This window comes from Colius striatus, chromosome 1 (assembly GCF_028858725.1).
Source record: "Colius striatus isolate bColStr4 chromosome 1, bColStr4.1.hap1, whole genome shotgun sequence".
In the NCBI taxonomy this organism is placed as follows: domain Eukaryota; kingdom Metazoa; phylum Chordata; class Aves; order Coliiformes; family Coliidae; genus Colius; species Colius striatus.
Genome location: NC_084759.1, coordinates 74,566,449 through 74,580,750, shown reverse-complemented (window position 1 = coordinate 74,580,750; position 14,302 = coordinate 74,566,449). Strand labels below are relative to the sequence as shown.

Here is a 14,302-nt window from a genome sequence, read left to right as displayed (position 1 = left end):
TTAGCAGGGGCGGCACCTGCTGCCACAGTAGCCGCTGGTAAGGCAGGAGAGGTCAAAGCCCCCGGAGGAGATGGGCACTCCCTGGCTGCTGAGGATGCTGCCGGCGGCAGCGGAGGTGGAGGAGCCCACAACGGTGTTCTGCGGGAAGGAGCTGAGGATGGGGCCGGGCAGGGTCACCACTGCGGCGGAGGGCTGGATGACGATGGTGGAGCTCTGGCACTGCCTGCAACAGGGCTCAGTGCAGCTGTTGGCCAGCGGGGTGGGGCCGCAGGGCTGGCACGGGCTACAGCAGGACATGTCTGTGGGCAAGAGGTGCACCTGGGAGAGAGGGCAGGGGAAGCAGAAAACGGGGACACGTGAGAAGCAGCACTGCAGCCAGTCAGAGTGGAGCCAAGGCACCTCCTGGCCTGACTGAAAGCGTGGAGGAAAGACCCGATAGATTAGGAAGAGGACAGGAGACCTTGCACTCACCTGGCTGCCAAGGAGAAGGAGACAAGAGAAGTGGATGGGAGAGCAGAGAGTTGGGCTGCCTTTTATAGTAGTCCCGCACTGCCTCAGGCCCAGAGGCACCCTCTCTGGAAGCAGTAATTTTCTGACCAGCTCAAGACAAACGCAAGCCATCCCAGCTAACGCCGTGGGCTGTGTCCTGCTTTCCTGCCCTGATGCCTTTGCATTTCCTGGCTTATGCCACGTACTTCCCAGCAGGAGGCTTCTCTAAGGGCCGGGATGAGAGGCCCGAGGCTTCCGTAAGAGCCAGAAAGACGTCAGTGTGGCAGAAGACTCAGCTCAAGCACTGAAGGCACGCCGTGCAGGCAGCACCTAGGTCATTCCTGTGGGCTTGCGTGTGGCAAAGGGCTCAGGCAATGGGCACCCCTCTCCACGCTTCTCCTGCACATGCCCAGGGACTGCCTCTTGCGAAAACGTGGCATGTCCTTTGCTCTTATACCCTCCATCTGTCTCTCTCTTATGGGCGCTCCTTGTCTCATGCCACCGGGCTTTCACGGGGAAGCTTGGACCGTGTTGCAACAGTCAGAGGCCGACGGAGCGTTTTGCTGGGCACGTTTGTGTCAATCTGTCCTTGTGTGACCCTCATTGTGAGGGCACGTGCAGGTGTGTCCATGAGTACTGCAGGAGCCCTTCTGCTTCTGAATGACGCTTCCTTTCAGCTGGCAGAGATGTCCTCCGAGACCTGAAATGCAGCCTCTGTGCCCTGCAGCCTCCATTACTTGCTTTACGGTCAGCAGCGCTATTCCCCCAGGGCTCAGCACAGCAGCCAGTTTTCTTCCGTATCGTTATCATTGGATAAGATATGGGCGGAGGGCTGGACTGCACCGTCGTTAACTTCCCAGACAAAACCACACCGAGGGGGAGTGTTGACGTGCTTGAAGGCAGGAAGGCTCTTCAGAGGGTTCTGGCCAGGCTACTTCCATAGGCTGAGGCCTATTGTATGAGGCTGAAGCCAGACTCGGCACCGCCTCCTGCGCTTGGGCCACATCAAGCCCAGGCAACGCTGCAGGCTTGGAAGGTGTTGGTCAACATCTGCCTGAATATCTGCAAACTTGCCGAGAGTGCGTTCGATTCCAGCGTCTCTGTCACTGAGGAAGAAGGGAGATACTATTGGTCCCGGTACAGAGCCTTGAGGGACACCACTCATTCCTGTTTTCCACTTGCACGTGGAGCCATTGAGCGGAACTCTTTGGATGTGGCCAGAAAGCCAATTCCTTAGCAGTGTTAACAGTCCCTGCGTCAAACCCATACCTCTGCAGTTTGAAGCCCAGCCCAGCAAGGTTAATAGGATGGCCAAGACAGCAGAGGACTTGCCCTGGGTGGAAGAGGAAGAGGTTAAAGACTTGTTGGCCAAGCTTAAGGCTCATAAGTCAGTGGGTCCTGATGGGATGCATCGTAGAGCGCTGAGGGAGCTGGCTGATGTGATTGCTAAGCCTCTCTCCATCATTTTTGAACAATCATGGAGGACAGGCGAGGTGCCTGAGGAGTGGAGAAAGGCCAATGTCACGCCAGTCTTCAAAAAGGGCAGGAAGGTTGACCCAGGAAACTACAGGCCGGTCAGCCTCACCACCATCCCTGGAAAGGTGATGGAACAACTCATCCTGAATGTTGTCACTAAACACATGAAGGAAAAGATGGTTATCGGGGGCAGTCAACATGGCTTCACCAAGGGGGAGTCCTGTTTGACCAACCTGATAGCCTTCTACGAGGGCATAACCGGCTGGCTAGATGAGGGGAGAGCAGCGGATGTCACCTACCTTGACTTCAGGAAGGCTTTTGACACTGTCTCCCATCACATCCTCATCAGAAAGCTCAGGCAGTGTGGCTTGGATGAGTGGACAGTGAGGTGGATCGAGAGCTGTCTGAATGGCAGAGCCCAGAGGGTGGTGATCAATGGCATAGAATCGAGTTGGAGGCCTGTGGCCAGCGGAGTTCCACAGGGATCAGTTCTGGGGCCAGTCTTGTTCAGCATCTTCATCAACGACCTGGATGAGAGGACTGAGGGTACCCTCAGCAAGTTGGCTGATGACACCAAACTGGGAGGGCTGGCTGATTCCCCAGAAGGCTGTGCTGCCATTCAACGGGATCTTGACCGGCTTGAGACTTGGGCAGAGAGGAACCTCTTGAGGTTCAACAAGGACAAGTGCAGAGTCCTGCATCTGAGGAGGAACAACCCTGTGCACCAGTACAGGCCACGGGTCGAACTGCTGGAGAGCAGCTCTGCAGAGAGAGACCTGGGAATCCTGATTGACAGTAAGGTAACCGTGAGCCAACAATGTGTCCTCATGGCCAAGAAGGCCAATGGCATCCTGGGATGCATGAAGAAGAGTGTAGTCAGCAGGTCAAGGGAGGCTCTGCTCCCCCTCTACTCTGCCCTGGTGAAGCCTCATCTGGAGTCCTGTGTCCAGTTCTGGGCTCCTCAGCTCAAGAGGGACAGGGAACTTCTGGAGAGAGCCCAGCGCAGGGCCACCAAGGTGGTCAGGGGACTGGAACATCTTTCATATGAGGAAAGGCTGCGGGAACTGGGGCTGTTTAGTCTGGAGAAGAGGAGACTGAGGCGGGGATCTTATTCACATTTATAAATATCTAAATGGTGGGTGTCAGGAGGTTGGGGCATCCCTTTTTTCTATTGTAGCTAGCAACAGGACAAGGGGTAATGGGATGAAGCTGGAACACAAAAAAGTTCCATTTAAATGTAGGAAAAAACTATTGCACTGTGAGGGTGACGGAGCAGTGGCACAGGTTGCCAAGAGGGGTGGTGGAATGTCCTTCCTTGGAGGTCTTCGAGACCCGCCTGGACATGTTCCTATGAGACCTGATCTAGGTGAACCTTCTTCTGCAGGGGGGTTGGACTAGATGATCTCTAAAGGTCCCTTCCAACCCTACCATTCTGTGATTCCATGATTCCATGAATGTCGTGGGATCGAAGACCTCCCCTACGAAAGAAAAGCCAAGAGAGTTGAGGTTGTTTAGGGTAGACAAGAGAAAGCTTTGGAGAAACTTTAGTGGCCTTCTGTGACTGGAAGCAGGCCGACGTGAGAGATGGGGCTGGACTCTATCAGGGAGTGTAGCGGTCGGAATAGGGGTAGCAGTTTTAAAGTTTGTTTCCTTCCCTGTCCGTCTCCCACCTTCCTTGCCTTATTTTGCACACACAGGAATCAATCCACAGCTGCCCGCCTATATGAAAAATGTGATTCCGTGACAAGGAGTGCCCATCAGAGAGAGAGAGGTGGAGGGCATAAGAGCAAAGGATGTGCCACGTCCCCCCAAGAGGCAGTCCCTGGGCATGTGCAGGAGAAGCGTGGAGAGGGTTGCCCATTGCCTGAGCCCTTTGCTACACGCAAACCCACAGGAATGACCTAGGTGCTGCCTGCACGGCGTGCCTTCAGCGCTTGAGCTGAGTCTTCTGCCACACTGACGTCTTTCTAGCCCTTAGGGAAGCCTCATCCTGGCCCTTAGGGAAGCCTCCTGCTGGGAAGTACGTGGCATAAGCCAGGAAGTGCAAAGGCATCAGGGCAGGAAAGCAGGACACAGCCCAGGGCGTTAGCTGGGATGGCTTGCGTTTGTCTTGAGCTGGTCAGAAAATTGCTGCTTCTAGAGAGGGTGCCTCTGGGCCTGAGGCAGTGTGGGACTACTATAAAAGGCAGCCCAACTCTCTGCTCTCCCATCCACTTCTCTCGCCTCCTTCTCCTTGGCAGCCAGGTGAGTGCAAAGCCTCCTGTCCTCTTCCTTCTCCATCGGGTCTTTCCTCCATGCATGTCTCAGCAGAGAGGGGCTGTGCGAGCCCAGGGCTGGCAGCTGCTTCTCAAGGGAGAGGGCACAGAAGGTCTGTCTTCTACAGAGCAGGACTGGGACTTAGTTGAAGTGTCTCCGAGGCTGTCTTTGAGCCAGGCCGGGAGGTGCCTTGGCTCCACTCTGACTGGCTGCAGTGCTGCTTCTCACGTGTCCCCGTTTTCTGCTTCCCCTGCCCTCTCTCCCAGGTGCACCTCTTGCCCACAGACATGTCCTGCTGTAGCCCGTGCCAGCCCTGCGGCCCCACCCCGCTGGCCAACAGCTGCACTGAGCCCTGTTGCAGGCAGTGCCAGAGCTCCACCATCGTCATCCAGCCCTCCGCCGCAGTGGTGACCCTGCCCGGCCCCATCCTCAGCTCCTTCCCGCAGAACACCGTTGTGGGCTCCTCCACCTCCGCTGCCGCCGGCAGCATCCTCAGCAGCCAGGGAGTGCCCATCTCCTCCGGGGGCTTTGACCTCTCCTGCCTTACCAGCGGCTACTGTGGCAGCAGGTGCCGCCCCTGCTAAGGCTGCTGGACGCCTTCCTTGGGCAAGAAGCTTCAAGACCTCAGAAGATGGTGCTGGACAGGAGACTCTGAGGAGCTTCAGGGCTCCGCTCTCTCCTCCCTCTTTCCTCTGCTGCTGACTTTTCCCCTTCCCCAGTGCCAGCCCGCGGCGGCTCCACCGCGTCTTGGGGGCTGCCCCTGGTGCTCCCTGTGAGACACCCCCTTTTTCTTCTTTGGGCTCATTAAAGCTGTGCTGCATCCAAGCCTGCGCCTCCGCGTCCTCCTTCCTTCTGGGACCCCGCTCCCAGTCTTTTTATCGTACTGACAAAGACTTTGAGTGCACTAGCCTTAAGTTTCCAAAGCAAAGCCCCTTGGGTGGGAGTGCTGATGTGCTTGAGGGCAGGCAGGAAGGCTCTTCAGAGGTCGTCGTGCCAGGCTGCATCCGTAGGCCCAGGCCAGTTCGATGAGGCTTCAGTAGGCTCGGTACCAGCTCCCGCTCTCGGGTCACAACAAGCCCCGGCAACGCCACAGGCTTGGATGGTGTTGGTCGACTTCCGCTGAATATGACCAGCACTGTGCCCAGGTGGCCAAGAAGGCCAAAGGCATCCCGTCTTGAATCAGAAATGGTGTGGTCAGTTGGAGCAGGGCAGGGATTGTCGCCCTGAACTCGGCACTGGTCAGGCTGCAGAAAGGACTCTAGAAATCCGTGTCCCCCAAGTCTACAGGGAAAGAAGATGAGGTGGCCGAGCTCCTGACGTCCGTGGTGGTGGAAAACTCCGAGCGGGCAGTGTGGAGTACCTCCGGAAATAGTAAGGGAAATTATGAAGCGGACACCTTGCAACATGCACAGGGGAGCTGAAGCCTTAGTGGAAATGGTAAAAGTGTACGCTGTAGGAATTAGCATGCTGAAAGTTGCGAAAAGCGTTGCCCAGCGGTGTGAAACGTGTTTAGAAAAGCCAAGGCCAAAATGCAAAAGAAACCCCCGTCAGGAGAGGTAAAAAGAGGCCGTATGCCTGGAAAACATTGGCACGTTGATTTTGCTGGAATACCAACATAGGATGAATAGCAAAAATGTCCTGGTAATGGCTGACCCTTTGTCAGGATGGCCCGAATCTTTCCCGTGCCGCAGCAGCCGAGCAAAAGAAGGGGTAAAGGCAATGTTAAAAGCAAGGCTTCCAGAAGGGCTGTAACCGGACAGCGGACCTCGTTTTGCAATCGAAGCAGTAGAAGGAGTGTCAAAGCTCTTAAAGATCGAATGGGAGCTCCGTACTCCTTGGAGGCCCCCAGTCAAAAGGAGAAGCGGAACCCTGAAAAGGCAAAGTGAAAAGTGATGCCAGAAGGCTGATATTGAATGGGTGGGAGCCTGGCCTTTGGCTTTCTCGAGGGTCAGGATCACCGTGAGGATTAAGGAAAAAGTAAGTCCTTTCAAGACAACGTCTGGAAACCCCTATCCCGATAATCTGCCTCACAAATGTTATCCTCTTTGCACAGGTCTTTCTTTAAACCAGAGGCCACCACCGCCATTGGCTACCCCTGCCCCCTCCTTTCACCCGGGAGGTCTGGCCTACGTTTGAACCTGGAAGGACGAGAAACTGCAAGAAAAGTGAAAAGGCCTAGTCCAAAATTGAAGAGCAACCTTGACTGGAAGATGAATAGTGTTGGGGAAGTTTGGTTGTTCTAAAAGTTGGAGTGCCAAAACATTGCCTAGGCCTCAGATAAGAGCAGTACAAAAGGGGGCTGAGAATTATCGAAGAGAAAGAAAGGGCTAAATCTCAAAAGGGGAGAAGTGATGTCGAAGTGTCCAGGCTCGGTTAGGAGCACAGTAAGAACAACCATTCTGCTGGAAGTAATCTGCTAATGTATAGGCAGGTGAAAAGCAGAAACCTGGGCAGGACTAACGGGAAGTGGAGTGAAAGCGTCAGTTTCTGTGCCGGCTGCCTCAGATACGTTCTGACAGAGGCATTGGCAGCGTCGCTGATTGGCTGAGCTTTGGCCAGCAGCGGGTCTGTCTTGGAGCCGTCTGGAACTGGCTCCATCTGACATGAGGACAGCTTGTGGCACCTCCTCACAGAAGGCAGCCCTGCCGACCCCTCTGCTAACTAACCCTTGGCAGGATTTCCTTTTCTGCACCCGGGAGAGCACGTGCCCAGCCAGGCGCTGAGGGACTGCTGGAGGTAACTTTCTCGTCAGCCCGTGCCCGAGTGCGCTGGCCACGGACCCTAGAGCGGGTAATGGAGGGGAGGGGAAGGGGGAGATAAGGCCGTGGGCTGTCGCCTGGCGTTGTTGTTTCCCATCCCCACACCTGGCAGCCTTTGGAGCCAGGCGCTCACCGAAGGACCGGGGCTGCGGAGTAGCCAGGGAGGCCTTTGTCACCTACAAGGGAAAGGGCAGAAAACAAGAAGCACTGCAATGCTTGCCACCCTCCCCTTCCTTGACCTTTTCGCTGAGCAGATAGAAGGGAGGCCCCGGAAGGAAGGAGGACGCGGAGGCGCAGGCTTGGATGCAGCACAACTTTAATGAGCCCAAAGAAGAAAAAGGGGGTGTCTCACAGGGAGCACCAGGGGCAGCCCCCAAGACGCGGTGGAGCCGCCGCGGGCTGGCACTGGGGAAAGGGAAAAGTCAGCAGCAGAGGAAAGAGGGAGGAGAGAGCGGAGCCCTGAAGCTCCTCAGAGTCTCCTGTCCAGCACCATCTTCTGAGGTCTTGAAGCTTCTTGCCCAAGGAAGGCGTCCAGCAGCCTTAGCAGGGGCGGCACCTGCTGCCACAGTAGCCGCTGGTAAGGCAGGAGAGGTCAAAGCCCCCGGAGGAGATGGGCACTCCCTGGCTGCTGAGGATGCTGCCGGCGGCAGCGGAGGTGGAGGAGCCCACAACGGTGTTCTGCGGGAAGGAGCTGAGGATGGGGCCGGGCAGGGTCACCACTGCGGCGGAGGGCTGGATGACGATGGTGGAGCTCTGGCACTGCCTGCAACAGGGCTCAGTGCAGCTGTTGGCCAGCGGGGTGGGGCCGCAGGGCTGGCACGGGCTACAGCAGGACATGTCTGTGGGCAAGAGGTGCACCTGGGAGAGAGGGCAGGGGAAGCAGAAAACGGGGACACGTGAGAAGCAGCACTGCAGCCAGTCAGAGTGGAGCCAAGGCACCTCCTGGCCTGACTGAAAGCGTGGAGGAAAGACCCGATAGATTAGGAAGAGGACAGGAGACCTTGCACTCACCTGGCTGCCAAGGAGAAGGAGACGAGAGAAGTGGATGGGAGAGCAGAGAGTTGGGCTGCCTTTTATAGTAGTCCCGCACTGCCTCAGGCCCAGAGGCACCCTCTCTGGAAGCAGTAATTTTCTGACCAGCTCAAGACAAACGCAAGCCATCCCAGCTAACGCCGTGGGCTGTGTCCTGCTTTCCTGCCCTGATGCCTTTGCATTTCCTGGCTTATGCCACGTACTTCCCAGCAGGAGGCTTCTCTAAGGGCCGGGATGAGAGGCCCGAGGCTTCCGTAAGAGCCAGAAAGACGTCAGTGTGGCAGAAGACTCAGCTCAAGCACTGAAGGCACGCCGTGCAGGCAGCACCTAGGTCATTCCTGTGGGCTTGCGTGTGGCAAAGGGCTCAGGCAATGGGCAGCCCTCTCCACGCTTCTCCTGCACATGCCCAGGGACTGCCTCTTGCGAAAACGTGGCATGTCCTTTGCTCTTATACCCTCCATCTCTCTCTCTCTTATGGGCGCTCCTTGTCTCATGCCACCGGGCTTTCACGGGGAAGCTTGGACCGTGTTGCAACAGTCAGAGGCCGACGGAGCGTTTTGCTGGGCACGTTTGTGTCAATCTGTCCTTGTGTGACCCTCATTGTGAGGGCACGTGCAGGTGTGTCCATGAGTACTGCAGGAGCCCTTCTGCTTCTGAATGACGCTTCCTTTCAGCTGGCAGAGATGTCCTCCGAGACCTGAAATGCAGCCTCTGTGCCCTGCAGCCTCCATTACTTGCTTTACGGTCAGCAGCGCTATTCCCCCAGGGCTCAGCACAGCAGCCAGTTTTCTTCCGTATCGTTATCATTGGATAAGATATGGGCGGAGGGCTGGACTGCACCGTCGTTAACTTCCCAGACAAAACCACACCGAGGGGGAGTGTTGACGTGCTTGAAGGCAGGAAGGCTCTTCAGAGGGTTCTGGCCAGGCTACTTCCATAGGCTGAGGCCTATTGTATGAGGCTGAAGCCAGACTCGGCACCGCCTCCTGCGCTTGGGCCACATCAAGCCCAGGCAACGCTGCAGGCTTGGAAGGTGTTGGTCAACATCTGCCTGAATATCTGCAAACTTGCCGAGAGTGCGTTCGATTCCAGCGTCTCTGTCACTGAGGAAGAAGGGAGATACTATTGGTCCCGGTACAGAGCCTTGAGGGACACCACTCATTCCTGTTTTCCACTTGCACGTGGAGCCATTGAGCGGAACTCTTTGGATGTGGCCAGAAAGCCAATTCCTTAGCAGTGTTAACAGTCCCTGCGTCAAACCCATACCTCTGCAGTTTGAAGCCCAGCCCAGCAAGGTTAATAGGATGGCCAAGACAGCAGAGGACTTGCCCTGGGTGGAAGAGGAAGAGGTTAAAGACTTGTTGGCCAAGCTTAAGGCTCATAAGTCAGTGGGTCCTGATGGGATGCATCGTAGAGCGCTGAGGGAGCTGGCTGATGTGATTGCTAAGCCTCTCTCCATCATTTTTGAACAATCATGGAGGACAGGCGAGGTGCCTGAGGAGTGGAGAAAGGCCAATGTCACGCCAGTCTTCAAAAAGGGCAGGAAGGTTGACCCAGGAAACTACAGGCCGGTCAGCCTCACCACCATCCCTGGAAAGGTGATGGAACAACTCATCCTGAATGTTGTCACTAAACACATGAAGGAAAAGATGGTTATCGGGGGCAGTCAACATGGCTTCACCAAGGGGGAGTCCTGTTTGACCAACCTGATAGCCTTCTACGAGGGCATAACCGGCTGGCTAGATGAGGGGAGAGCAGCGGATGTCACCTACCTTGACTTCAGGAAGGCTTTTGACACTGTCTCCCATCACATCCTCATCAGAAAGCTCAGGCAGTGTGGCTTGGATGAGTGGACAGTGAGGTGGATCGAGAGCTGTCTGAATGGCAGAGCCCAGAGGGTGGTGATCAATGGCATAGAATCGAGTTGGAGGCCTGTGGCCAGCGGAGTTCCACAGGGATCAGTTCTGGGGCCAGTCTTGTTCAGCATCTTCATCAACGACCTGGATGAGAGGACTGAGGGTACCCTCAGCAAGTTGGCTGATGACACCAAACTGGGAGGGCTGGCTGATTCCCCAGAAGGCTGTGCTGCCATTCAACGGGATCTTGACCGGCTTGAGACTTGGGCAGAGAGGAACCTCTTGAGGTTCAACAAGGACAAGTGCAGAGTCCTGCATCTGAGGAGGAACAACCCTGTGCACCAGTACAGGCCACGGGTCGAACTGCTGGAGAGCAGCTCTGCAGAGAGAGACCTGGGAATCCTGATTGACAGTAAGGTAACCGTGAGCCAACAATGTGTCCTCATGGCCAAGAAGGCCAATGGCATCCTGGGATGCATGAAGAAGAGTGTAGTCAGCAGGTCAAGGGAGGCTCTGCTCCCCCTCTACTCTGCCCTGGTGAAGCCTCATCTGGAGTCCTGTGTCCAGTTCTGGGCTCCTCAGCTCAAGAGGGACAGGGAACTTCTGGAGAGAGCCCAGCGCAGGGCCACCAAGGTGGTCAGGGGACTGGAACATCTTTCATATGAGGAAAGGCTGCGGGAACTGGGGCTGTTTAGTCTGGAGAAGAGGAGACTGAGGCGGGGATCTTATTCACATTTATAAATATCTAAATGGTGGGTGTCAGGAGGTTGGGGCATCCCTTTTTTCTATTGTAGCTAGCAACAGGACAAGGGGTAATGGGATGAAGCTGGAACACAAAAAAGTTCCATTTAAATGTAGGAAAAAACTATTGCACTGTGAGGGTGACGGAGCAGTGGCACAGGTTGCCAAGAGGGGTGGTGGAATGTCCTTCCTTGGAGGTCTTCGAGACCCGCCTGGACATGTTCCTATGAGACCTGATCTAGGTGAACCTTCTTCTGCAGGGGGGTTGGACTAGATGATCTCTAAAGGTCCCTTCCAACCCTACCATTCTGTGATTCCATGATTCCATGAATGTCGTGGGATCGAAGACCTCCCCTACGAAAGAAAAGCCAAGAGAGTTGAGGTTGTTTAGGGTAGACAAGAGAAAGCTTTGGAGAAACTTTAGTGGCCTTCTGTGACTGGAAGCAGGCCGACGTGAGAGATGGGGCTGGACTCTATCAGGGAGTGTAGCGGTCGGAATAGGGGTAGCAGTTTTAAAGTTTGTTTCCTTCCCTGTCCGTCTCCCACCTTCCTTGCCTTATTTTGCACACACAGGAATCAATCCACAGCTGCCCGCCTATATGAAAAATGTGATTCCGTGACAAGGAGTGCCCATCAGAGAGAGAGAGGTGGAGGGCATAAGAGCAAAGGATGTGCCACGTCCCCCCAAGAGGCAGTCCCTGGGCATGTGCAGGAGAAGCGTGGAGAGGGTTGCCCATTGCCTGAGCCCTTTGCTACACGCAAACCCACAGGAATGACCTAGGTGCTGCCTGCACGGCGTGCCTTCAGCGCTTGAGCTGAGTCTTCTGCCACACTGACGTCTTTCTAGCCCTTAGGGAAGCCTCATCCTGGCCCTTAGGGAAGCCTCCTGCTGGGAAGTACGTGGCATAAGCCAGGAAGTGCAAAGGCATCAGGGCAGGAAAGCAGGACACAGCCCAGGGCGTTAGCTGGGATGGCTTGCGTTTGTCTTGAGCTGGTCAGAAAATTGCTGCTTCTAGAGAGGGTGCCTCTGGGCCTGAGGCAGTGCGGGACTACTATAAAAGGCAGCCCAACTCTCTGCTCTCCCATCCACTTCTCTCGCCTCCTTCTCCTTGGCAGCCAGGTGAGTGCAAAGCCTCCTGTCCTCTTCCTTCTCCATCGGGTCTTTCCTCCATGCATGTCTCAGCAGAGAGGGGCTGTGCGAGCCCAGGGCTGGCAGCTGCTTCTCAAGGGAGAGGGCACAGAAGGTCTGTCTTCTACAGAGCAGGACTGGGACTTAGTTGAAGTGTCTCCGAGGCTGTCTTTGAGCCAGGCCGGGAGGTGCCTTGGCTCCACTCTGACTGGCTGCAGTGCTGCTTCTCACGTGTCCCCGTTTTCTGCTTCCCCTGCCCTCTCTCCCAGGTGCACCTCTTGCCCACAGACATGTCCTGCTGTAGCCCGTGCCAGCCCTGCGGCCCCACCCCGCTGGCCAACAGCTGCACTGAGCCCTGTTGCAGGCAGTGCCAGAGCTCCACCATCGTCATCCAGCCCTCCGCCGCAGTGGTGACCCTGCCCGGCCCCATCCTCAGCTCCTTCCCGCAGAACACCGTTGTGGGCTCCTCCACCTCCGCTGCCGCCGGCAGCATCCTCAGCAGCCAGGGAGTGCCCATCTCCTCCGGGGGCTTTGACCTCTCCTGCCTTACCAGCGGCTACTGTGGCAGCAGGTGCCGCCCCTGCTAAGGCTGCTGGACGCCTTCCTTGGGCAAGAAGCTTCAAGACCTCAGAAGATGGTGCTGGACAGGAGACTCTGAGGAGCTTCAGGGCTCCGCTCTCTCCTCCCTCTTTCCTCTGCTGCTGACTTTTCCCCTTCCCCAGTGCCAGCCCGCGGCGGCTCCACCGCGTCTTGGGGGCTGCCCCTGGTGCTCCCTGTGAGACACCCCCTTTTTCTTCTTTGGGCTCATTAAAGCTGTGCTGCATCCAAGCCTGCGCCTCCGCGTCCTCCTTCCTTCTGGGACCCCGCTCCCAGTCTTTTTATCGTACTGACAAAGACTTTGAGTGCACTAGCCTTAAGTTTCCAAAGCAAAGCCCCTTGGGTGGGAGTGCTGATGTGCTTGAGGGCAGGCAGGAAGGCTCTTCAGAGGGCGTCGTGCCAGGCTGCATCCGTAGGCCCAGGCCAGTTCGATGAGGCTTCAGTAGGCTCGGTACCAGCTCCCGCTCTCGGGTCACAACAAGCCCCGGCAACGCCACAGGCTTGGATGGTGTTGGTCGACTTCCGCTGAATATGACCAGCACTGTGCCCAGGTGGCCAAGAAGGCCAAAGGCATCCCGTCTTGAATCAGAAATGGTGTGGTCAGTTGGAGCAGGGCAGGGATTGTCGCCCTGAACTCGGCACTGGTCAGGCTGCAGAAAGGACTCTAGAAATCCGTGTCCCCCAAGTCTACAGGGAAAGAAGATGAGGTGGCCGAGCTCCTGACGTCCGTGGTGGTGGAAAACTCCGAGCGGGCAGTGTGGAGTACCTCCGGAAATAGTAAGGGAAATTATGAAGCGGACACCTTGCAACATGCACAGGGGAGCTGAAGCCTTAGTGGAAATGGTAAAAGTGTACGCTGTAGGAATTAGCATGCTGAAAGTTGCGAAAAGCGTTGCCCAGCGGTGTGAAACGTGTTTAGAAAAGCCAAGGCCAAAATGCAAAAGAAACCCCCGTCAGGAGAGGTAAAAAGAGGCCGTATGCCTGGAAAACATTGGCACGTTGATTTTGCTGGAATACCAACATAGGATGAATAGCAAAAATGTCCTGGTAATGGCTGACCCTTTGTCAGGATGGCCCGAATCTTTCCCGTGCCGCAGCAGCCGAGCAAAAGAAGGGGTAAAGGCAATGTTAAAAGCAAGGCTTCCAGAAGGGCTGTAACCGGACAGCGGACCTCGTTTTGCAATCGAAGCAGTAGAAGGAGTGTCAAAGCTCTTAAAGATCGAATGGGAGCTCCGTACTCCTTGGAGGCCCCCAGTCAAAAGGAGAAGCGGAACCCTGAAAAGGCAAAGTGAAAAGTGATGCCAGAAGGCTGATATTGAATGGGTGGGAGCCTGGCCTTTGGCTTTCTCGAGGGTCAGGATCACCGTGAGGATTAAGGAAAAAGTAAGTCCTTTCAAGACAACGTCTGGAAACCCCTATCCCGATAATCTGCCTCACAAATGTTATCCTCTTTGCACAGGTCTTTCTTTAAACCAGAGGCCACCACCGCCATTGGCTACCCCTGCCCCCTCCTTTCACCCGGGAGGTCTGGCCTACGTTTGAACCTGGAAGGACGAGAAACTGCAAGAAAAGTGAAAAGGCCTAGTCCAAAATTGAAGAGCAACCTTGACTGGAAGATGAATAGTGTTGGGGAAGTTTGGTTGTTCTAAAAGTTGGAGTGCCAAAACATTGCCTAGGCCTCAGATAAGAGCAGTACAAAAGGGGGCTGAGAATTATCGAAGAGAAAGAAAGGGCTAAATCTCAAAAGGGGAGAAGTGATGTCGAAGTGTCCAGGCTCGGTTAGGAGCACAGTAAGAACAACCATTCTGCTGGAAGTAATCTGCTAATGTATAGGCAGGTGAAAAGCAGAAACCTGGGCAGGACTAACGGGAAGTGGAGTGAAAGCGTCAGTTTCTGTGCCGGCTGCCTCAGATACGTTCTGACAGAGGCATTGGCAGCGTCGCTGATTGGCTGAGCTTTGGCCAGCA

The 14,302-nt window shown here is 55.7% G+C and overlaps 4 protein-coding genes across 4 annotated transcripts; 2 read left to right on the top strand and 2 right to left on the bottom strand.

Moving 5' to 3' along the window:
• On the bottom strand, nt 1-303 carry LOC133624666 (feather keratin Cos1-2). The gene has a single exon (XM_061988545.1). It carries the CDS (start codon nt 295-297, stop codon nt 1-3), a length of 297 nt encoding a protein of 98 aa, XP_061844529.1. The 5' UTR covers nt 298-303.
• Nucleotides 304-4,059: 3,756 nt separating this feature from the next.
• On the top strand, nt 4,060-4,805 carry LOC133626175 (feather keratin Cos1-2-like). The gene is made up of 2 exons (XM_062003185.1): nt 4,060-4,209; nt 4,488-4,805. Exons 1-2 carry the CDS (start codon nt 4,060-4,062, stop codon nt 4,803-4,805), a joined length of 468 nt encoding a protein of 155 aa, XP_061859169.1.
• Nucleotides 4,806-7,520: 2,715 nt separating this feature from the next.
• Nucleotides 7,521-8,141, bottom strand: LOC133626143 (feather keratin Cos1-2-like). The gene is made up of 2 exons (XM_062003085.1): nt 7,992-8,141; nt 7,521-7,838 (listed from the first exon to the last, which is right to left on the bottom strand). Exons 1-2 carry the CDS (start codon nt 8,139-8,141, stop codon nt 7,521-7,523), a joined length of 468 nt encoding a protein of 155 aa, XP_061859069.1.
• Nucleotides 8,142-8,182: 41 nt separating this feature from the next.
• Nucleotides 8,183-12,325, top strand: LOC133626138 (uncharacterized). Its single transcript, XM_062002956.1, has 4 exons — nt 8,183-8,266; nt 8,953-9,146; nt 11,609-11,729; nt 12,008-12,325. Exons 1-4 carry the CDS (start codon nt 8,183-8,185, stop codon nt 12,323-12,325), a joined length of 717 nt encoding a protein of 238 aa, XP_061858940.1.
• Nucleotides 12,326-14,302: the final 1,977 nt, after the last annotated feature.

Coding starts and splice junctions, on each gene's coding strand:
- LOC133624666 (XM_061988545.1), bottom strand. CDS start 297: ATGTCCTGCTGTAGCCCGTGCCAGCCCTGCGGCCCCACCCCGCTGGCC.
- LOC133626138 (XM_062002956.1), top strand. CDS start 8,183: ATGCCTTTGCATTTCCTGGCTTATGCCACGTACTTCCCAGCAGGAGGC. Junction 8,267..8,952: donor ATGAGAGGCCCGAGGCTTCC/GTAAGAGCCAGA, acceptor CTACTTCCATAG/GCTGAGGCCTATTGTATGAG. Junction 11,730..12,007: donor TCCTTCTCCTTGGCAGCCAG/GTGAGTGCAAAG, acceptor CCTCTCTCCCAG/GTGCACCTCTTGCCCACAGA.
- LOC133626143 (XM_062003085.1), bottom strand. CDS start 8,141: ATGGCTTGCGTTTGTCTTGAGCTGGTCAGAAAATTACTGCTTCCAGAG. Junction 7,839..7,991: donor TCCTTCTCCTTGGCAGCCAG/GTGAGTGCAAGG, acceptor CCTCTCTCCCAG/GTGCACCTCTTGCCCACAGA.
- LOC133626175 (XM_062003185.1), top strand. CDS start 4,060: ATGGCTTGCGTTTGTCTTGAGCTGGTCAGAAAATTGCTGCTTCTAGAG. Junction 4,210..4,487: donor TCCTTCTCCTTGGCAGCCAG/GTGAGTGCAAAG, acceptor CCTCTCTCCCAG/GTGCACCTCTTGCCCACAGA.